At 54.1% G+C, this 22,631-nt stretch overlaps 1 protein-coding gene across 1 annotated transcript in view; it reads left to right on the top strand.

Annotated features, from left to right (window-relative positions):
* The first annotated feature begins 892 nt into the window (after positions 1-892).
* The window catches only part of LOC136538681 (protein DETOXIFICATION 40-like), a 30,267-nt gene continuing 8,528 nt past the window's right edge, over positions 893-22,631 (top strand). The window contains exon 1 of the mRNA XM_066530643.1: positions 893-1,307. Coding sequence (XP_066386740.1) covers positions 1,020-1,307 — 288 coding nt within the window. The 5' untranslated portion in view covers positions 893-1,019. The remainder of the gene's footprint in view (positions 1,308-22,631) is intronic.

Raw genomic sequence — 22,631 nt, 5'->3', positions numbered from 1 at the left:
ACCTCGCAATTCTTTTTATTTTTATATATAGAATAAATGTTAAAAACAATAAATTGCTACGTTATGGGTCTTTGAACTCTTGATCTATCTTTATCTAGAAAATAAAGATCTCACTCGATGTAGTTTTCATCAAAAACAAAAATTATTTTTATTAGAACATTGATGAGTTTATTACTTATGTCCAACTAATCAAACTATAAATTGAAGTACTGAGTAGGTTGTTGTCCAAACCAGTTAAAATGACTGTGTCTTCAAGTTGTTCGCGTGTCCCGGTACAATCCCCGACTAAGGCCACCATGTGAAAAATTAAGAGAGGTCTTTGTCACATAATTGTCAGTAGACAAATAAATCCTTGACATTATTGGCAACTAATACTTTTATCCTAGATTAAAATTACGTTATGGAACTCCATATTTAACTGTGCATAACGACAGACAGATAGTAAAAAAAGTTAAAGTTATGATATATATTTTTGAGATAAATATTTTTATGCTTTGCAACGGGAGAAAAAAAATGTACCGCAGTTTAATTTGATGCAGGTTTAACAGGACATCGTGATATTATTATCAACATTAACTTATATTATGGATATAAAAATAAATTTTATTTTTTAAATTTTATAAAAGGAGAAAAAACAAAGAGATGTACTGTACCATTCTTGCAAGGTGTTGCATGCGGATTAATTTTTCATAATGGCAATGATCAAATGTTACATTATTGTTGCCAACGATGAATTCTAGAGTTCACTGGGTCGTTGGAATATTTTGCATTTTCTTATCCATTCGTATAGGCTCTGGGGGCAGAACGTTCTAGACTTCTAGTCACAGTGGCACGTCGAGAGACGCATAGCAGGGGCGATGCGATAAATTATCAGACTCGCCTTTGGAATCCCAGGCTTTAATTTCCTGCCCGCCTTGGTTTCATCCCAAGCAAGACACCCGGGCGGCGCCCCCGCCGCGTGGTGGCGTGCTAGAGGTAGAGGTAGACACATAGCCTAGGTCGTCGGGACTCGGGAGAGCATGGCCAGCGACGAGGCGGACGCGCACGACGGCGCGTCGGGGCGGCTGGAGAGCATCCTGACGGCGGAGGCGGAGGCGTCGTGCCCGTGGGCGCGCCGCGCGTGGGCCGCGGCGTCCATCGAGCTGCGGCTGCTGACGCGGCTGGCGGCGCCGGCGGTGGTGATGTACATGATCAACTACCTCATGTCCATGTCGACGCAGATCTTCTCGGGCCACCTGGGCAACCTGGAGCTCGCCGCGGCCTCGCTCGGCAACACCGGCATCCAGATCTTCGCCTACGGCCTCATGGTATGTACGCAACTGCACGCACGCACAGTCATACTCATGCATGCATATCCATCCCTGCAGATTTCTTTCTCCTCCGCCTTCTGATTGCTTTGATTTGTCGTCGTGGATGGATGCGTACGTAGTTAGTTGTCCCTCTCTCCCGATTATCCGGCCGGGCTCCTCCATGAGACTGTTTTAGTTAGTTAGTTAGTTACCATCGATTATCCGGGCGTGCAGGCAGGCAGCCAGGCATTAGAAAGCGCGAGAGGACGGCAGTATTTTTTATTTGCCGCAGTGCAAATAAAGCAGCAGCAAACGCCGCCGGGCTTAATTTAGATTGTTGTTGGTCGATTGGTATTAATTTGGTAGGTAGGGATGGGACGTTCCTCTTGAACCAATTGAACGAAGTCTGTTCCTGCGACTGATTTGTAGATTAATCTGTTACGAGAGAAAAATATTATTTTATAATTAAAAAATAAGGCTGATTCTAACTTATAAACCCCGTAACAAAAATAATAGTAAGTGTGGGAATTCCTTTTTTTGAATCGGGTTCATATGCTCACGTTACGATGACAGTATCATACTAGGACTACTAGGAGTAGAATATATACGACCTCTGCGGCCACTCTGCCAACCAGCTTTCATTCTTGGGCTAGTGCAGGCTCACACTGGAATTGTAGGTAGGTTTTGACCAAATACAAGTTGTGACTAAAATTGTTGAGGGATGTTTGAATATGGGAGCAGGACTGCAGGACACGACACGATCGACTTGCGCCAGGAGGGAGCTCTTTGTCTATAGTCTAGTCTATAAAGAAAGAAAAAAAAACAAGGAGGTGACTTGTGAGTAAAGATGAGCAAACGGGCCGCCCGGCATGGGCCCATGCTAGGCACGGCCCGAAAGGGCCCGGCGTGCCGTCGGGCCGTGCCGCACCTGTCCTTCGTGCCCGGGCTGATTTTCGGGCCATGCTGGCCTGAAAAGCACGAGCCTAAAAGCCTACTGGGCCAGCTCGAGGCCTGCTTGCAAGGGGAAGGGACGAGGAGAAGTCGAGAAGGTCGAGGCCGTGCCGTCGCTGCTTCGCCCCTGTAGCCACCCCGCCCTCGCCGCCAAGGCAGATCCAGCCGCAGGCGGTGACAAAGCATCCGCGCGCGGCAGGAGAGGAGGCTCGGAGCGCGTGGTAGCGTGGAGGAGGCTGGCACGATCGACGTTGGCGTGCTCGTCCGCCGTGCTCGTGTGCTGGAGGCCGGCGTGTCCGCGCGTGCAGGGGGCCGATGCGAGCGAGCAGGAGGCGAGGAGCCGAGTGCGCGGCGGCGGCGTGGGAGAGGGGCCGGGGTGTAGTGAAGTTAGGGTTAAGGGAGGAGGTGTGGTGGGCTTTTTCAGGAGCAGGCTGTAGTGAAGTTAGGGTTAAGGGAGGAGGTGTGCTGAAGGCGCGGTGGGCTGTTGGCCCATTGCTGCTGGGGCTTCCTCACCGGGCCTTTGGTCATTTACGAGGTCGTGCCGGGCCGCCCGTCGTGCCTGGGAAGCGACCCAGGCACGGCCTGGTGCATGGGGCCGTGCTGGCCTGGGCCCGCACAAGACCGGTCCGTGCCGTGCTCAGACCAGGCTAAAAAACTGTGCCTTGGGCGAGGCCGCCGTCCCGGGCTGCATGCTCATCGTTAGTCGTGAGGCTCGCAATGGCAAGCCAATCCGGGACACTAATCGATCCTGAGCAAGAGCGACCTCATTCCGTTCCTACCGCGCAACCTCCGGGACGCTCATGACGAAATTAAAGGAGACGACACAATCGGCGAGCCCTCCCGATAGATCCTGAGCTGCTGCAACCGCAAGCAAAGCGGACGAAATCCAGCGTTCCGGCCGGCCGGCTTGCTGCTGCTCATCGCCATCAGAGTGGCGCTAGCCGAAGCGAGGTACCTTTGAGTGAGACCTGCTACCAAACAAATTGGCTAGTACTGCCTAGTGGCGGCGCCAGAACGGCTGCTTCTGCATGGAGCCATGGAACGAGCGAGCTGAGCGCCGGCCGGACGACGGGCAGAGCGTGGCCCGCGCTTTCATTTCTCGTAAATGTCCTCCGATCCTGCAGTGCTCGTCGTCTAGGGCGTGCTCGTTTCCTTTCTAGAAGGGTGTCCCCGTTGGTTGCCTACCTGATAGTAGTGCTAGAAAAATTGGGCCTCACGTCTAGTAGATCTCTGACCGTCACACCGGGCACCTGTGTTCATGAAGAAATTGACGATACATACATACATGCATGGACAAAACGGTCGCTATCGTACGTGAGCGTTGTCGATGCTTCCAGCTTAGTTTGGTTTCTTGGTGGCTGTCGTAGTCTACATAACCTCCAAATGTTAGCTTCTGGTCCTTTCCTTCTGACTCTTTCCAGCATAAATGAGCCAAACCACAAGATCGATGGCGAAATGGTTAGATTATATCCTGCACAGTGCCACACCCACCCCCGGTTTTTGGTGGATTTTTTTTCTTTGGATCCAAAGCATTTCTAAATGATTAGCTCACTCTGCACTTATTAGTTGCATGGATAATAATGTCGACAAAAGATGCTCGGCAGTTCATCGAGGGGTATCCCACGATGATAGATTTGTCGTAGAGGTGAGCGAGATCAGAAACGAGATGGTAATACAAGCACCAAGACACAAGATTTAGATAGGTTCAGCCGTTAGTACGACGTAATACCTACATCCTGTGTTCTGAAGTATTGCATTGAGATGTATCGATCTTTGTGTAGATGTATGTATCTTGTCCGCTAGGGGACCCCTGTCTCTCCTTATATACTCTAGAGGGGCAGAGTTATAAGGAAAGTAGCATATTTGGTACTATACAAAGCGCCGTGCACGCCTTGATCTAGTGGGCTGCGCCACCTCTGATGGTGCAGCCCATGTCTTGTCTTATGGATATCGGGGGCCATATCTCTATAGCTAGTCCCCGAGCCTGACAGTAGGTGACGTAGTCACATGGTGCCAGGGTCAGAAAGTAGAAGATCAGCCGAGCAGGCAGCCAGTCCCCGGGCGGGGGCCCAAAAAGAGACAAAGCACATTCACCACAAGGTGAAGTATGCCCACTTAGTCCCCGCTCGGGGACTGGCTGCCTACTCGGCTGGTCTTCTACTATTCTTCTACTTTCTGACCTTGGCACCACATGACTACGTCATCTACTGTTAGTCTCGGGGACTAAGTGGGCACACTTCACCTCACGGTGAATGTGCGGGATTTTTTCTCGAAGACTACATGCCTCTTGAAGAAGATTGACTCCTTCTCCCGTGGTCGGACTTTAAGTGGGCACACTTGGTTCACTGCGAGAAAATTTTCTATTCTGAACTTGAGCTCCTTACACCCTTATGGCAAGCCGTGCTTGGATCTTACTGCTCGGCTGTGGTCCTCGCTGCTCGCAACTGCTCACTACTGCTCGGCAACTCGTCATGGTGGTTGGACCGTGATTTTGACTGCTTGGCTTTGTTCGCACCTGCTCAGACAAGCACAAGACGGCGTTGTACAACGGGTACAAGACGCTCGGGGACTAGCTGTAGGGGGTACGACCCCGGATACCCACGGCAGACCACATGGGCTACGCCCTTAGGGGGCCCACAAGACAAAGCCTTGTGGGCCACGATCCTGGTCGGCGCCTTCCGCAAGACATCTGAAAGATATCCTGAAGATACTATGAGATCTGTTAGGATATGTATGATCCCAAGATTCCTGTAATCAGTTATTACTTTTCGGTTATCTCTCAGATCTAACTGACTTGTAACCCTGCTCCCCGGACTATATAAGGCGGGCAGGGACCGCCTCCAAACACACACAATATCATACGATAGCTAATACAAACCAACAGACCACAGGAGTAGGGTATTACGTTATACTGACGGCCTGAACCTGTCTAACTCGTGTGTCTCTGTTGCCTTCTTGTTCTTGATCTCACGCTCCCCTGCCGATCAATCTACCTTCGTGGGATACCTCTCGGAGGACTGCCGACGATATTCTGTCGACAAATAATCTTTTACCATTTTATATATACGCTCTCTAAATTAAATCTGCTTTTAGTTTTTCGCTGAAATTATTAATTGACCTTTTTTAGTAACAAACTACAATTAAGTGTGCACGGTGCAAAACACCCACACTGTTAAATTCTAGAATAAATTGATATCACCAATGTTAAAAAATACTTAAATTTAGAAGGACAGATTCCACAACAATAAACCTAACCAACTAAGCTACGCTAAGTTTACATCGAATCATATACATGTGTGAAGATGTTCTGTAAACTTAAGGTTTAATACATATTGTCGTTGTTTTGAACAAACACCGGTCAGTAAATTTATGATTGTTGTGCGTTAGGCCCGGATGGTGTACTAAAGGACACAAGATTTATACTGGTTCGGGCTGAATGTCCCTACATCCAATCTGTTGCTGCTCATGTTATTAGTACCAAAAAAAGGTTCGTAGTAGGGGGTACAAACGATTGAGAGAGGGAGAGGTCCTAGGTCTCTGATGGAATGGTCAAAAGGATGCCAAGAGTTCGGTCGCCGCTCGACGGTATGCGTGATGTGTTGTGTATGTTGAACTGATCCGTCAAAAATCGCTCCCTCTAGTGGGGAGCTCTGCCCTCCTTTTTATAGACCAAGGGGGAGCAGGGGTTACAGATGGGAGAAAAAAGGAAAATGCCGAAGGTATAGAAGGTCCTTTGAGGGAGCCGGGTCTTCCTTTTTCCCTGTGCCTGTCCTGCTTAACAGGGCAGGCTGTGTTAGAGGTGGCGTGTTCGCTGATCCTCGTAGGGCATGCCTTGGCCTCTTTTAGCAAGTGGGTGCGTCCCATCCTACGCCGGTAGACGGTGCGGCGTGCCAGAGAGCCGAGCTGTGACCCCTCGGGGAGTAACAGGGGAAATGACCATACGTCCGTCACTGTAGATGATGTGGTTTCTGTCTTGGACCGTAGTGGCGATACGACCATATGCCTGTGTCAGTATCCGCGCCCGAGGACTGAAGGCGACGCCTACTACACTGTGGGACAAAAGTCGGCACCTACAACACTATTCGGGCACTGTTACGTTGGAAGGAACCTAAAGCACCCACCCCATCGTATCATGATGGTACCTTTCAGCAGCCATGCAGGGCATGATCCTCGGTACTGCATTTGATTCGAATGTCCAGTCGTACCCTATGCTTGTCATCATGAAGGAGCAGGGTGCAATCGTTGAGCGAGGTGGAGCCCGCCCTCGGTCATCGGGCGAGGCGGAGGCTGACCCTTGGGGGTTGGGTGGGGCGGAACCTGCCCTCAGACGTCGGGCAAGGCGGAGCCAGCCCTTAGTCGTCGGGTGAGGCGGAGGCTAGCCCTCGGGGGTTGGGCGAGGCAGAGCCCACCCTCGGACATCGGGTGAGACGGAGCCAGCCCTTAGTCATTGGGCGAGGCGGAGGCAAGACCTTGGGGTCGGGCGGGGCAAAGCCTGCCCTCAGACGTCGAGCGAGGCGGAGCTAGCCCTTAGCCGTCAGGCGAGGCGAAACCAGTCTTCCGTCGTTCAGACAAGAAGCGTAGTAGTGCTCTTTGTCTGACTAGAAGCATGAACATTCGATGGTTATTAGTCCCACCTCATTGGATACCCCGGCATTAGGTCCCCGATAGTAGCCCCCGAGCCCCCGGGTGATTCGGATAGAATCATCTGGAGGGTATTTTGATTCGCCAGAGGGTGCGTGCGAGCGCACCCGTCGGGTGTAGCCCCCGGTCCCCCAGGTGATTCGGATAGAATCACCCGGGGGGTAATTTCAGACCCTTCGTGGGTAAGGCTGTGAGATTCATTTTTTGTCAACTGGGTAGTTTTTTAGGGAACCCTAGTATCCCGTTCGTGGGGATCTCATCCAGGGTCAGCCCGGCTGGGGCTCGACTGCGGGTCGAGGTCCTACTGATGCTCGTGTCCCTGAATCCTGGTCGCTTGCGGACCCATCCCTTGTTGGGACGACCGTTGAGACTGTTGGGCCGGCCCTTTGACTTCTGGGCCCAGGTGGGCCGGTGAAAGGGTCCTTTGACCCGTATTCCCTCGATGGGAAAAGAGTCTCGGTCTGCTTGGGGAAGGCGAACTGTCTGGCATGATTTTGGTGGGAAAGGATAGGGATCGTGAGCGCGTATCCCATGACATGACGCAGTAGTGTGTCGTGGTAGGCTCAGAGATCAAGGCGGATGGTTGCCCTTCTCGCATCCGTCACCCCTATAACATCCGTCACCCCTATAAAACCATAGGGTTCGCCCCCAGGGTTTCGTACTTTGCCTTTTCGCCTTCGCATCGTCAACCTCCACCGCCAATTGCCAGAGCCTCCCGCATTCGCATCGTGGTCGCTGTCAAGCTCACATCCGCTGCCGAACCCATAGCCATCCCCTCTCAATTTGTGTCAATGGAGCCATGGTGTAGATCCAACATCACCCCTCAACGCCTGGAGGGCCTCGTTCACTGTGGCCTCCTTCGCCCGCTGACTATCGTCGAGGAGTGGCGGTTGCTCGGTGATGAAGATGAGTCGTCGCCGCTCGAAGGGTATGTCATGTCCTTTGCTCACTTCAACGAGCGGGGATTCACCATACCCGCTCATCAGTGCCTTCGGGTGCTGTTGGATTACTACCAGGTGGAGCTGTAGCACCTTGCCCGCAACGGGATCCAGCACATTGCAGCGTTCATCACCCTGTGTGAGAGGTTCTTGGGGATTGGTCCCCACTTTGACCTGTGGCGGTATCTCTTCGCCATCAATCTTCTGAAGAAGCGGGTCGGGAAGCAAGATCTACACACGCCGGTGGGATGCGCCGGCATCCACCTCCGCAACAATCGGGCAGAAGCATACTCGTTAATGTGGCTATCGACCTCCAACAAGGGGTGGCATTCGCAATGGTTCTATGTCAAGGATGACGCCGCCGCCCCCTTGCCAGTTTTCTCTAGGCGCTTCATTGTGGAGGCCCCGGGGTCGTGGAAGTGGGGTGTCCTGGCCAAGGAAAAGAAGCACATCGACGACCTTCTTGCCGCCATTCGAACTCTGAAGGATAGGGGCATGAAGGGATCGGGGATCATCGGCGCCTACCATGCGAGGAGGGTGACGCCGCTCATGGTGCGCGCGCTCCGCCTACACCAGATGGTGCCCAAAGCGTCGCTTGAAGGGATGGTGCTTGTCGATGAAGCGCTCCCTCCCTCTGAAGTGGTGCAGCGCATCAAGGAGGTGATGGATTCTTTGAAGGACACTGCTACAGTCATCTTTGATTTTGTGTTTCCGGTGCCGGGGCATCCCCCAATGCGGCCGGAACCGGGGTTCGTCGATTTTGTAAGTTTTCTTTCTCCATACTCCTTTTTACTTAAATTTTCGACCCCTTAAAGCTGGCCTTGGGATGGCGGGACCAGCCGAGGGCACTATTCTTCAAGGAAAGGCCAGCTCCATTGCCGAAGGATCGGACTCTGGCGAAAGTGAACCATATTGCGGCCGAGTGGGACAAAAGGATGAGGAAGCTCAGGAAGAAGAAGCTGCTTCAGAAGCAGCAAGCACAAGATCGAGGAGAGGAGACAGACAATGACGACGACAATAGCGACGAGTTTGATGAGGCTGCCGCTAGCGTGGATTGGGGTGTCCTAGAGGGTGAGGATTCACGGACAAGCGCCCACCCATCCATGCAGGGACCCTTCCCATTCCACGCAGGGGGAAGTGAGCCCTCAAGACTGGTGGAGATGGGCCTAACTGTCGGCCTGTCCTCAGGACCGATGGAAGCAGGTGGGCCTACCATCACGCCTGGGGTGCTGGCAGAGGGGGCGGCTCCGATGCCGCTCCCCATGAGCCGATAGGGGCGGGCGGATCTACCGCCATGCCCGAGGTAACGGTAGAGAGGGACGGTTCCGCCATCGCAGCCTCAGAGACAAGGGAGGTGAGCCTCTCTGCTCGAGAGCAGGGGGTAGGCTCAAAGCGGCCCCGCCTTGATGAGGTGGAGCCGGAAGTCGGGGGTTCATCCCCCAAACGTCGTCTAATAGCGCCAACGTAGTTTTCCGACTCCTCTGTTATCTCTGTTTTTCTCTATTTTTCACGACGACTCATGACTTCTGTTTCTTCTGCAGTGCCCGGGGGCCAGTCAGACAGGGCATTTCTATAGCGCTGGTGCCCAAGAAAACCCTCGCCCTTCAGGCAAGGCGGGGGCCACCATCTGACGTTGCTCCCGTTCTGGGCGGGAGCAAAGCCGGTGCCACAGCCTCACCGGTGGGTCTGGCACCGCCCGTGATGGTGCCCGCGCCCTCAATGGGTCGAGCAATCGGTGCAGCCGAGGGATCACCCTTAGAGGTTGCCACGTGACTAGCGATGGAAGTGATCCCACCTTTGGCGCCGGAGCAGGTGGAGTTGTTGGTCGCACCCGTTGTGTCGGCTACGATGGTCGAGGAGCAACCGGATGAGGTCCTACCGACGAGGGTGGAGGTGATGGTGGCTGCGATGGATGGACCATAGCCAGAAGCTATGGTGGCGGCGCCCGAGGCAGCGGCACGTCCCGTGGCACCGGCGGCCTCCGAGGCGACGCCCGTCCTGGGCAGGACGGAGGAGGTCGCTGGCGAGGGACCCTCAGATGCCACAGTGGTCACCGAGGAGGCCGGTAGGGAGTTGTCCCTGTCCCTAACATCGGGGGGCAGCCGCCCGCCAGTGCGGGACGAGCACCTGCTCTGGTGGGGGAGTCCACATGATGCGTCGTCGGCGATCTTCAACCTCGACGATGGCGCCAAGGACATGGACAGGGAAAGCCTTGGTAACAAGATCATGGCCATGTTGGATGCTCTGAACCATGCCTAGGGCGCCCTTCGAGATGTCATCGTTCCCGTCGGCCAGGTATTTGCTTGGTCTTGCATCTTGATTTTTCCTTTCTTCGTCTATTTTTATTTTCTGATCACCTGTCTTTTTTCCAGTCTCTTGCTGCTCGTAGCCAGGAGAAATCCCGGTTCCTGTGTGAACACAAGGAAGAGTGGGACTGCCTCATTGATGAGGCACGACTGCATAGGGACATGACCGCCCAGCTCCACCAGAGGGTGGCCAAGCTGACTCCCCTCGCGGCCGAGGCGGATGATCTTCGACGGCAGGAAGCCGAGTCTCGCCAGCACATGGAGGATGCCACGGGGATGCTCCAAGATTTGGCAGCAAGGGCGTGGCGTGCCATAGAGGAGGCCGCCAGGGTGTAGAAGCAGCGGGACGAGCTGCTCCAGCAGGATGCCGAGGTCCGCTAGCGGATCGTCGACCTCCTAGGTGAGGTGGGGAAGGAGCGGGAGCTCAGGCTATGAGCCGAGGAGAGGTCCACGACCCTAGAACAAAGGGTGAAGTTGGACGCCAAGGCGGTCGCTCGGCTACGTGGGGAGCGAGACGAGCAACACCAGACCTCGGAGAGGCTTTGCTCAGAGCACGATACGATCTGCGAGGAGCGCGACTAGGCCGTGCGGGAGCGTGACATGGCGCAGCAGAGGATTAGCTCTCTCCAAGCCGAGCTTGATACCACGAAGGCTCAGAAGCTTGAGGCCGAGGGCACCACTGCTGGACTGGCCAGGGATCTCGCCGAAGTGAGGAGTGTTCTTCAGGCGGAGAGCGACGAGCTCGAACTCTTGAAGGTTGGCCTAAGCGTTGTCTGTGACGACCTGCGGGTGGTGTAGGCGGAAGGGACCAGCTCGCTCGCGGCGCATGCCGTAGATTTCACAGCGTGGGTGCACCAGCTAGAGAAGGAAGCTTTTTGCCTAGGGGTTATCCAAGCCTTCGCCATCGCCCACTCGCATTATAATGATAACATCAACCAGAGGGCAATGAGCCTAGGTTTCGCGCCTGGCTATGAGCTCTCCGAGCTGGATGAAATAGAAGCGGCGGTGACTCCTCTCGTGGAAAGCCTAGCGAGCAAAATTGAAGACATGGTTCTCCCTCGGAGGGGTAGTTAGTTAGTTGAAATAAATATTTGTCTGTAATATGTGGACAAGTGTCGGTACTTTGATGTCGAAAATAGATTCATGGCTTTGTTTCGCAATTTCGTTTCGTTTGTTTGATCTTACATTCTTCCCTTTTTGCAATAAAAGGGATTTATGCGATCCGACCCTTCTGCTCATTAAGACTATAGGGCCTGAGGTGTTTTAGGGGAAATTTTGTTTGTGCTGGTGAGCAAAATTGCCGTAGCCGTCTGGGCGTGGGCCTTTTACAGTCTTACCTATCTGTTCCCCCAAACCTTGCTGCTAGTCTCAACATGAGGAAAAAGGTCTGATGTAATGACTGTTTCAAAAAAGGAAAGGAGGTGGTCATACCTTTGCCAGCCCCCGAGTGAGATCTGACCCCTTGCGGTCGCTGGGGCCGGATGTTACTGGAGACCGGAGCGAGGGTAGCGAACTTGGTGTCACACGTACCCCTTACTTAGGATTTTGGCGATCGCTGTGTGACCATGCGTTTGGTCTTATTGCTGGCCCGGCCTTCCCCAAGCCCCCGCGCATGGTGGGGATTCGGTCAAGGGCCGGCTCATTTTGTGATTGTCGCCCCATCTGTGGTTCCCATAACTAGAGGGGTGAAGGCGACGTCACTTGACTAGATGGCTCGAGTGACGCGCTTTATAAGCTCGCTAACAGGGATGTTCGGATGGAATCTGATCCTGTTTGCTTTGCGACAGGGTCGGCAAAGTCCTCGGGTGGCGTTCTGTTGCTCCTTGACCTACCATCCAACAGATTCCCCCACAATGGGGATTCTATGGGCTCGGCTAGAGGCTGGATTGAACTAGACGGTTGAGATGACCCTTCCTGCCTTAATGTAGGTTGGGCAAAGGCCGTTGAGGCTCATCTGCGTTTTTCTCCCCTGGCTCTTGTTGGATGTGAGGCGACCTTAGACCCTTCATGGGTCAGCCTTCGAACTTTGGTCTCTCGATCATGGATCGAGCGGCTCGAGCCCCTGAGCCCGTTAGGGTCTGTTAGGGTCAGCCATGTTTTGCGCGTTACCCTATCATCGGTTTCCGCAACCGGAGGGGCTGAGTTGACGATACTTGCCTTGATGGCTCGAGTGTCATGCTCAATGAGCTCACTAACGGGTACGTTCATGTGAAATTCGGGTCCATCATTCGCTGACGGGGTCGACAGAGCCCTCATGTGGCATTTCACTACTTCTTAACCTGCCTCCCGGTAGATGCTCGAGCCGTTCGATAGGCTCAGGGAGGGCCGTTGGCCTCTCCTCGATGGAGATTCTATGGGTTTGGCTTGGGGTTAGAATCAAACAAGAAAGGTCGAGATGTCCCTGTCCGCTTCTGAGCGGGGTCAGGCAAGGCCACTGGGTCTCATCTCAATTTTTCTCCCCTGGCTCTGTTTGACGCGAGGCGGCCTTGAGCCCTTTGTGGGCTGGCCTTCGAACCTCGGTCAGTTGCCACTCATATTGAATGAGGCGGCTGCCGCTTCGTGACGCGACATGAAACGTTGAGATGCAGCGATTTGCATATGCAACGTTTGGATGTATGGATTCAATGTACAATTTAATTGAAATGAAAGCGGGGGGTCGGTAACGTTACCTTGGTGGCATGAGCGACAGGAAGCTCTTACCAAATATGTCAGTGTAGGGTTTGGGTCTAACGTTTGCGACGAGGTCGATGTAACCTGCATAAGAATTGCCATTTTTTTGTTTCTGTCTCTCGGCGGCGATTTGGGCCGTTCGATTGATTTAGGCGACCTAATAGCTTCTCCTTGAAGGAGATTCTGTAGGAGGACCCCTCCTTACCCTTCTTGAGAAGGCGGGAGCTAAAGCTTGCGATGCGGGAAACTGCGAATTCAATTATGCTGGTGAACAAAAAACATCATAGCCATCGGGGCGTAGGGTCTGGCGGTTCGCCCAGTTGTATTCAAAGTTTTACACCCACACACCATGCTTCTGGTTTTTAGACGTAAGGAGGGGTCGGGCAAAGAGGATGTCTAACCAGGTAGACACTCTTGGCAGCCCCCGAGTGGTGTCCGTGCCCCTACCATTGCCGAGGTGGGAAACTCGGTAATGAAATTAACGCGCAAAGTAAGAAAATAGAGGTGCTTATCTTTCTGCGGCCGTTCGTTCGTCGTTTTGCCTAGGCCATCCGATTGACCTAGGAGGCCCATTGGGCCCCTGCTGGATGGGGGTTCTAATGTCTGGTCATTCCATGGTCCTGCCTGGGGAATCGGAGAGTTGCCTGCCTGCGGGTGTGCCCTGGTTCTCACGCCCGGTGCGCATTAGTGGTGGGCCATTCGCAGGCAACGTCCTATTTGACCAGGCGATGTCTTGTCGACCAGAGCGCTTCCCATCGGTGCAGGCGCGTCCCTCGGATTCCCGTCAGCATTGATTTCCCACCTGCATTGAATAGGAGAAAGCAGAGAGTTTTTTGTCCCAACCTTTTGCCTTTCCTTAGTTGCTGCGCCTCTTCCTTAAATAGGGAGGGGGAGGGGAGTTCTCATCCCATTCTCTCGTCTGTTCTTGGGCCGCTACCTTCTCCTTATTTTCCATCGAATTCATTCATGCGTCGCGGCGGGTCCTGAGTGAGAGACGGTAATGCCAGGGAGAGAAAAACTCACAGATCCGCTCGTGGATCCAGAGCACGATGTTGAGCTGGAGGTCATCCAATGTAGATGAGGTGGTGCAGGCCACCTTTGATGAGAAGGGGCCACTGCTGCCAAAGGAGGAGGGGCACCAGAGGGTGTCGAGCGTCATCGGCCTTGTCGTCATTCGTTGCTGCCTTTCCTCAACGGGAGACGCCCCCTGCCCAGGTGCTGTTGTTAGGGTAGCGGCTGATGGCGATGGCGTAGTCCCGGGACGCCTCAGCGAAGGTGCCGTTGTTAGGGTTGCGGCTGATGACGATGGCATAGTCCCTGGATGCCCCGCGGAGGGCACCACAGTCACCGACGTGGTGCTCGACATTGCAGATGACGGTGCCCTCGAGGATCCCGCGGAGGGGTAGGGCGTCGCCGATGGAGAGCGTGGCACGGCGACCGTAGCAGTACTCGTGGTAGGGATGGTCAGAAACTGTAATCGAATAAGTTTTGTCGGGGAGCCCCCGAGTGAACAGTCTTTTGTATTTATGAATACATTAGTCCTTTTCGTGTTGGGGTCACTTTGTAAGTGGTGAATTTCTGCAAGAATGAACAAATTTTCATCTTTTGTTATGGCAAACAGTTTTTCATATTCCTCTTTTTTCTGTAGAAGAGGTTTTGGTGCCTTCCGACCCTTCCCATGGTCCAGGTCGCAAAAACTAGGAGTGCGGGTGAATCAATTTTGATCACACTGGTGAGCAAGGAGGTCATAGCTGCTGGGGCGTGGGTTTCCCGTAGTCCTACCAGTTGTACTCAGAATTTGTTCCCGAAATCTTAGTCCTTAGGACTTGTTATGAGTAGAATGGAAAACTTAGAGAATATTTGTAGAGGTAACACACCGGAAGTGTTTGTAAGATACATGTACTTATATCGCTTATATCAGCCCCCGAGTGAGGTTCGACCCCTCACAGTTTGTAGGGTTCGGATGTCACTAAAGATCGAGGATGCATTTATTAAGGGAAAAACGACGTAGCTGCTCAATGTTCTAGGCATTGGTGAAGACCTCGCCGTCGATGGTTTTCAACTTGTAGGCGTTTGGCCAAAGTACTTCTACGACGACTTACGGTCCCTCCCAATGTGGGGAGAGCTTGTGGCGGTCCTTGTTGCTCTACACGAGGCGGAGAACCAGGTCCCCAATGTTGAAGGCTCAGTCCCGCACCCATCGGCTATGGTACCGACGTAGTGCTTGCTGGTATTTGGCCAAACAGAGGAGGGCAATGTCGCAGGCTTCGTCTAGTTGGTCCATGGCATCTTTGTGGGATGCCTTGGCTCCCTGTTCATCATATGCTTTGATTCTTGGCGCTCCGTAGTAGAGGTACGTCGGAAGGACGGCCTCGGAACCGTATACCATGAAGAAAGGTGTGTAGCCGGTGGCCTGGCTAGGAGTTGTCCTCAGGCTCCAGAGCACCACAGGGAGCTCGACGACCCAGCATGCGCCGAACTTGTTCAACCGGTTGAAGATCCTAGGTTTGAGGCCCTGTAGGAGCATGCCGTTTGCGCGCTCGACCTGCCCGTTCGATCGGGGGTGCACGACGGCAGCCCAATCGACCCAGATGTGTTGTTCATCATAGAATCAAATGAATTTCTTACCAGTGAACTACGTGCCGTTATCTGTGATGATGGAGTTTGGTACTCTGAAGTGATGGATGATGTTGAGGAAGAATAGCACAGCTTGCTTAGACTTGATCGCGGAGATTGGCCGAGCTTCGATCCATTTTGTGAACTTGTCTATGGTGACAAGCAAGTGGGTGTAGCCCCCGGGCGCCTTTTTGAGAGGCCCAACCAGATCGAGCCCCCAGACCACGAAGGGCCACGTGATAGGGATCATCTAGAGTGTCTGGGCCGGGAGGTGAGTTTGTCAAGCGTAGTACTGGCACCCTTCGCAGGTGCGTACAATTTGCTCGGCGTCAGCTACTGTAGTGGGCTAGTAGAAGCCCTATCGGAATGCATTCCCAACCAAGGTTCTAGGTGCGGCGTGGTGACCGTAGACCCCACCGTGGATATCGCTTAGCAGAAGCTTCCCCTGTTCGACGGGAATACAGAGCTGCAGGATCCCGGTGTGGCTCCTTCTGTAGAGTTCACCCTCTACAAGAACGAAGGATTTGGCACAACGTGCGAGCCATCGAGCCTCTGTCTTGTCCGTTGGCAGCATGTCGTGGAGGAGGTAGTCGAGGTAGAGCATTCTCCAGTCGCCCAGAGGGTCGGGCTCTGTTGCTGGATCCTCTTCAAGCTCCATGACACCGGGGCCAGGTGGAGCGGTCGGTTGGTCGGCCCCTGGGGCTAGATCAGATGGGCCATCATCGGTCCGTTCTGACTCTTCATAGCGCACCAAGGGTTTGTGTTGGTCGCTGGTAAAGATGCCCATCGGCACTGGCTCTCGACCGGACGGTGCCTTCGCAAGTGTGTCGGCCGCCTCATTGAGGCGCCTTGGGATGTGATTGAGTTCAAGGCCATCGATCTTGTCCTCCAGCCATCGGACTTCTCGACAGTATGTAGCCATCTTGGCGTCATGGCAGCTTGACTCCTTCATGACTTGGTTAACGACCAGCTGAGAGTCACCCTGAATGTCGAGGTGTCGGATGCCCAACTCGACGGCGATGCATAGGCCATTGATGAGTGCTTTGTATTCAGCCACATTATTTGATGAGGGGAAATGGAACCAAACCATGTACCTCATGTGGACCCCGAGGGGTGATACGAAGACCAGCCCCGTGCCAGTGCCCTTTTTCATCAGCGATCTATCGAAGTACATCGTCTAGTACTCTTGATCGACGATCGCCGGTGGTGTTTGGACCTTGGTCCATTCGGCGATGAAGTCAGCTAATACCTAGGATTTGATTGCCGTTCGGGAGGCATATGTGATGCCTTGATCCATCAGCTCGAGTGCCCACTTTGTAGTTCTTCCGGTGGCGTCCTGGCTCTGGATGACCTCGTCGAGGGGGAACGACGTCACAACTGTTACGGGATGTGACTCAAAGTAGTGGCGCAGCTTCCTTTTGGTGATGAGGACGGTGTAAAGGAGCTTCTAGATTTGGGAGTAGCGGGTTTTGGAGTCGGATAGTACTTCACTGATGAAGTACACAGGGCGCTGGACTTTGAGGGCGTGTCCTTCTTCCTCCTATTCTACTACTAGGGTGGCGCTGACCACTTGTGTGGTGGCCACTATGTATAGCAGGAGGGATTCTCCATCGCTCGGAGGAACCAGGATCGAGGGCTTTGTCAGAAGTAGTTTGACCATATCAAGCACCTCCTGGGCCTCGGATGTCCACTCGAAGCGGTCGGCTTTCTTTAGGAGCCGATAAAGGGGGAGTCCTAGTTCACCAAGGCGCGAGATGAATCAGCTAAGGGCGACGAGGCACCCTATGATTCGCTGAACCCCCTTTATGTTCTGAATTGGGCCCATCTTTGTGATGGCCGAGATTTTCTCTGGGTTGGCTTTGATGCCACGCTCGAAGACGACGAAGCCGAGCAGCATACCCCTCGAGACCCCAAAAACACATTTCTCGGGATTAAGTTTGATGCCATTCACTTGAAGTTTCACAAAGGTTTGCTCAAGATCAGCAATGAGATGGTCAGCCCGTTTGGACTTAACTACGATGTCGTCAACGTAGGCCTCAACGGTCCACCCGATGAGGTCCTCGAAGCATCTAATCATACATCGCTGGTATGTTGCCCCAGCGTTCTTTAGACCGAATGGCATCGAAATATAGCAGAATGATCCGAAGGGGGTGATGAAAGACGTCGCGAGTTGGTCGGAATTTTTCATCGTGATTTGATGGTAGTCGGAGTACGCATCAAGGAAGCAGAGGGTTTCGCACCCCTGAGGTAGAATTGACTATTTGGTCTATGCGTGGCAAATGAAATGGATCCTTTGGGCATGCCTTGTTGAGGCCCGTATAGTCAACACACATCCTCCATTTCCTGCTCTTCTTTCGTACAAGGACGGGATTAGCTAACCACTCTAGGTGGTGTACTTCCCTGATGAATCCGGTGGTCGATAGTTTTGCTATCTCCTCACCGATGGCCCTGCGCTTTTCCTCATCGAAGCGGCATAGGCGTTGCTTCACCGGCTTGGAGCCTAGATGGATTTTCAAGGTATGCTCGGTGACCTCCTTTGGAATGCCTGGCATATCCGGGGTTTCCACGCAAAGATATCTTTGTTGCCGCGGAGGAAGTTGACGAGCGCACTTTCCTATTCGGAGGAGAGTGTGGTACCAATGCGTACCGTTTTACCCTCGGAACTGCTGGAATCTATGAGGACCTCCTTGGAGCCCTCGGCCGATTTGAATGACCCAGTCGACTTCTTTGCGTCAGGCTCTCCTTCGGCGACCTCCTCCTTGAGGGCGGCGAGCTCCCCGGAGCCGATGATTCTCGTGGCGTGGCCACAGCACTCAACCTCGCACTCGTAGGCACACTGGAAGGAGGTGTCGATGGTGATGACCCTGCATGGGCCTAGCATCTTTAGCTTGAGGTACGTGTAGTTGGGGATGGCCATGAACTTCACTTAGCATGGACATCCCAGGATGGCGTGGAAAGTTCTGGGGAACCCAACCACCTCGAAGGTGAGGGTCTTAGTCCTGTAATTGAATTGATCCCCAAAGGTAACAGGCAGATCGATCTGTCCAAGTGGCATGGCCTCCTTCCCGGGCATGACGCCGTGGAAAGGCGCTCGAATTAGGCGGAGGTGCGTTCGATCGACGCCCATTACATTGAGCGTCTTTGCGTACATGATGTTGAGGCCGCTGCCTTCGTCCATCAGAACTTTGGTGAGGTGTTTTAGGCCGACGATTGGGTCGACCACAAGCGGATATCTTCCTGGGTGGGGGACGGCGTCCAGATGGTCGGTCCGATCGAAGGTTATGGCGGACTCCAACCACCGAAGAAAGGGAGGTGTGGCCGGTTGGGCCATGTAGACTTGGCGGCGTGCGACCTTCTAATGACGTTTGGAGTCGTAGGCCGTTGATCCCCCGAAGATCATGAGGCAGGCGTCTGGCGTTGGAAAGCCATCGTCCTTCTCCTTGGCGTTGTCCGTAGCGGGGGCAGGTTCCTTCCCCTGCTCCCCTTTGTTGGAGCCTCCAGACAAGAACTTCCGCATGAGGCTGCAGTCCTTGAGCGGATGCTTTATGGGGAAGGCGTGGTTCGGGCACGGCCCCTCGAGCATCTTCTCAAAGTGGTTTGGAGCGCCCTCAATGGGCTTCTGACCACCCTTGCGGTCAGCAGCAGCCACAAGTGGGTCCTCGCGCCGTTGCTTCTTATTTTTTCTTTTGGCAGAACGATTGGAGGTGCCTATGCCGACACCCTCGTCCCGCCTTGCCTTACCCCCGAGGCGATCAAAGATCACTCCGACCGCCTCTTCTCCTAAGGCATGGCTGGTGGCGATATCCAGGAGCTCCTTGGTGGTCCACGAGCCCTTGCATCCTAGCTTATGAACCAAGGACTCATAGGTCATCCTGGATAGGAAGGCTCCTATCACGTCGGCGTCGACGACATTGGAGAGCTCATTGCACTACCGAGAGAAGCGCCAGATGCACCCATGGAGGGTCTCACCGGCCTTCTGGCAGCAGTTCTCGTGGTCCCATGGGTTCCTAGGGCGTTTGTACATGCCCTGGAAGTTTCCCACGAAGATCTCCTTTAGATCCACCCAACTCTGGATTCCGTTGGACGGCAGGTGTTCCAACCATGCCCGAGCCGAGTCGAGCAAGAACAGTGGAAGGTTGCGGATAATGAAGTCGTCATTATCCGCACCACTAGCTTGATAGGCAAGCCGATAGTCTTCAAGCCAAAGCCTAGGGTTTGTCTCCCCGGAGTACTTAGGGATATTAGTAGGTGGTCGATACCTTGGTGGGAACGCAGCGTTGAGGATGTGTCGGCTGAAGGCCTGAGGCCCTAGGAGGCTAGGGCTCGGGCTCCGGTCCTTGCCGCTGTCGTAGCGTCCGCCGCGTCGAGGATGATAGCCGCGGTGGGCACCTTCCCTTGGGTCACTGTAGGCACATCTGTGGGCATCGAGGGTGCTGCATGCGTCGTGGTTGTGACCGATACGTTGATGTACCGGGATTGCAGCGCGCTGCTCGCCGCCTTATGGTGCTTGGTGGACCGATGCATCCCTGACCGGACGTACCGAGGGTGTACGCTGGCTGGTGTCGGGCTCACGTCGCCGAGACAATGAGCTCTCCACCTGCTGCGCTGCCGCACGCTCAAGTAGCTTGCGGATTTTGCGGTGGGCCCGGCGATCTTCGAGCGTTGTGGCCTCTAGAAGGCCACGGAGCAAGGCCGTTGCGGCGTTGATGTTCTGGCTCGCCCGAGTGAAGTGGGGAAGGGTTTCATCGTCGGTGATGATCCTTCGGTTTGCATTGCGGGCCACGGCGCATATGTGCCCACCATCTCCACGGCGCCAGATCTCCTCATTGACCTTCACGTACTCCCGAACAAGCTGTTGTCCGGCTTCATCTATTTCCCGCTTTCGGGCTCTCAGCTGCTCCACCCCTACGTGAGGTGGGGCCACTGTCCCCCTCTCGGTTGCGCCGCCGAGGTTGCCTGCCGGGATAGTCTCCTCCACGAAGACTCTTTCGACGTGTCCCTCGGAGGTTTCTGCCATGAAACATTCCCGGGAGGGATGATGGCTCCCTCTGCCAGAGTCAGAGCCAGAGTCCGACCCCGGCCCCTCCACAATGAGTCCATGGGGTGATTCCGTAACGCTTTTGATCATCCCTATGAACTCGTTGTTCGAGGGGGATAGGATCGTGCGCTGTGCCACAAGGTGGCTAACGGTCGCCGCGGTGTTGCGGAGACCGAATGGAAATGCCGTCGGGGCGCTCCGTGCGGAGTGTTTCGGAGAGAGGGTGAGGCGGCGCGGGTCCTCTCTGGATGGTTGTGGTCCAAAAGAGACGTCGGGCTGGCGCTCAAGCCTCCCATAGTTGAAGTTGACGGAGGGGAGAGACTGGACGGCGGCGTGCGCCAGCGCCAACTCTCCTCCCAGTGTGATGATGAAGTCTAGGTCACTGAAACGCACGTGTACGCCCGGGACCTAGCTAATTGCGTGGTTAGCCATCCGAGGCCTAATTTGGAACACGCAAAGGCCCCTACCTGGTGCGCCAACTGTCGGTGTTTCAAACAAACACCGGCTAGTAAATTTGTGACTATTGCGCGTTAGGCCCAGATGGTACACTAAAGGACACAAGATTTATACTGGTTCAGGCTAAATGTCCCTACGTCCAGTCTGCTGCTGCTTGTGTTATTAGTACCAAAAAAAGGTTCGTAGTAGGGGGTACAAATGGTTGAGAGAGGGGGAGGTCTCAGGTCTCTGATGGAATGGTCGAAAGGATGCCAAGAGCTCAGTCGCCGCTCGACGGTATGCATGATGTGTTGTGTATGTTGAACTGATCCGTCAAAAGTTGGTCCCTCTAGTGGGGAGCCCTGTCCTCCCTTTTATAGACCAAGGGGGGAGCAGGGGTTACAGATGGGAGAAAAAAGGAAAATGTCGAAGGTATAGAAGGTCCTTTGAGGGAGCCGGGTCTTCCTTTTTCCCTGTGCCTACCCTGCTTAACATGGCAGGCCGTGTCAGAGGTGGCATGTTCGCTGATCCTCGTAGGCCATGCCCTGGCCTCTTTAAGCAAGTGGGTGAGTCCCATCCTACGTCGGCGGACGGTGCGGCGTGCCAGAGAGCCGAGCTGTGACCCCTCGGGGAGTAACAGGGGAAGTGACCATACGTCCGTCACTGTAGACGATGTGGTTTCTGTCTTGGACCGTAGTGGCTGTCGTATGCCTATGTTAGTATCCACGCTCGAGGACTGAAGGCGGCGCCTTCTACACTGTGGGATAAAAGTCGGCGCCTACAACACTGTTCGGGCACTGTTACATCGGAAGGGACCTAAAGCGCCCGTCCCATCGTATCCTGACGGTACCTTCCAGCAGGCGTGCAGGGCATGGTCCTCGGTACTGCGTTTGACTTGAATGTCCAGTCGTACCCTGTGCTTGTCATCATGAAGGAGCAGGGTGCAATCGTCGGGCAAGGTGGAGCCCTCCCTCGGTCGTCGGGCGAGGCGGAGCCCGCCCTCGGACGTCGGACGAGACAGAGCCAGCCCTTAGCCGTCGGACGAGGCGGAGGCCGACCCTCGGGGGTCGGGCGGGGCGGAGCCTGCCCGCGGACGTCGGGCGAGGTGGAGCCAGCCCTTAGCCGTCGGGCGAGGTGGAGGCCAGTCCTCGAACGTCGGGCGAGACGGAGCCAGCCCTTAGTCATTGGGCGAGGCAGAGGCCAGACCTCGGGGGTCGGGCGGGGCGGAGCCTGCCCTCGGACGTCGGGCGAGGCGAAGCTGGCCCTTAGCAATCGGGCGAGGCGGAACCAGTCTTCCGTCGTTTAGACAAGAAGCGTAGTAGTGCTCTTTGTCTGACTGGAAGCATCAACATTTGATGGTCATTAGTCCCACCTCATTAGGTACCCCGGTATTAGGTCTCCGACACATACCATCTTAAATTAGTATGTGCGTCTTTTATTAGGTCTTTTACTTTTGATTGTATCGTCTGCTTGAACTTCAAGTTGTTGCTGATATAGTGATATGTAACCGGCACCACCATATAATTTAAGAAGAGGAGTGGCCCACATCTTAACAATTTGTTAAAAAAAAACATCCCTGACCTTTTTTTTTTGTGTGTGTGTGGGGGGTGGGGGGGGGGGGGGGGGGGGGGGGGTTAATAAAGCTATGTACGTGAGTGCTGAATTATTTGGAAAACCATAATGTTCAAATATGTATTTCTATATCTGTAAATTTATATCGATTATTTCAACACCAATATGACTGTAC

This window comes from Miscanthus floridulus, chromosome 2 (genome assembly GCF_019320115.1).
Source record: "Miscanthus floridulus cultivar M001 chromosome 2, ASM1932011v1, whole genome shotgun sequence".
Taxonomy (NCBI): Eukaryota; Viridiplantae; Streptophyta; class Magnoliopsida; order Poales; family Poaceae; genus Miscanthus; species Miscanthus floridulus.
This window is presented reverse-complemented; position numbering and strand designations above follow the sequence as displayed.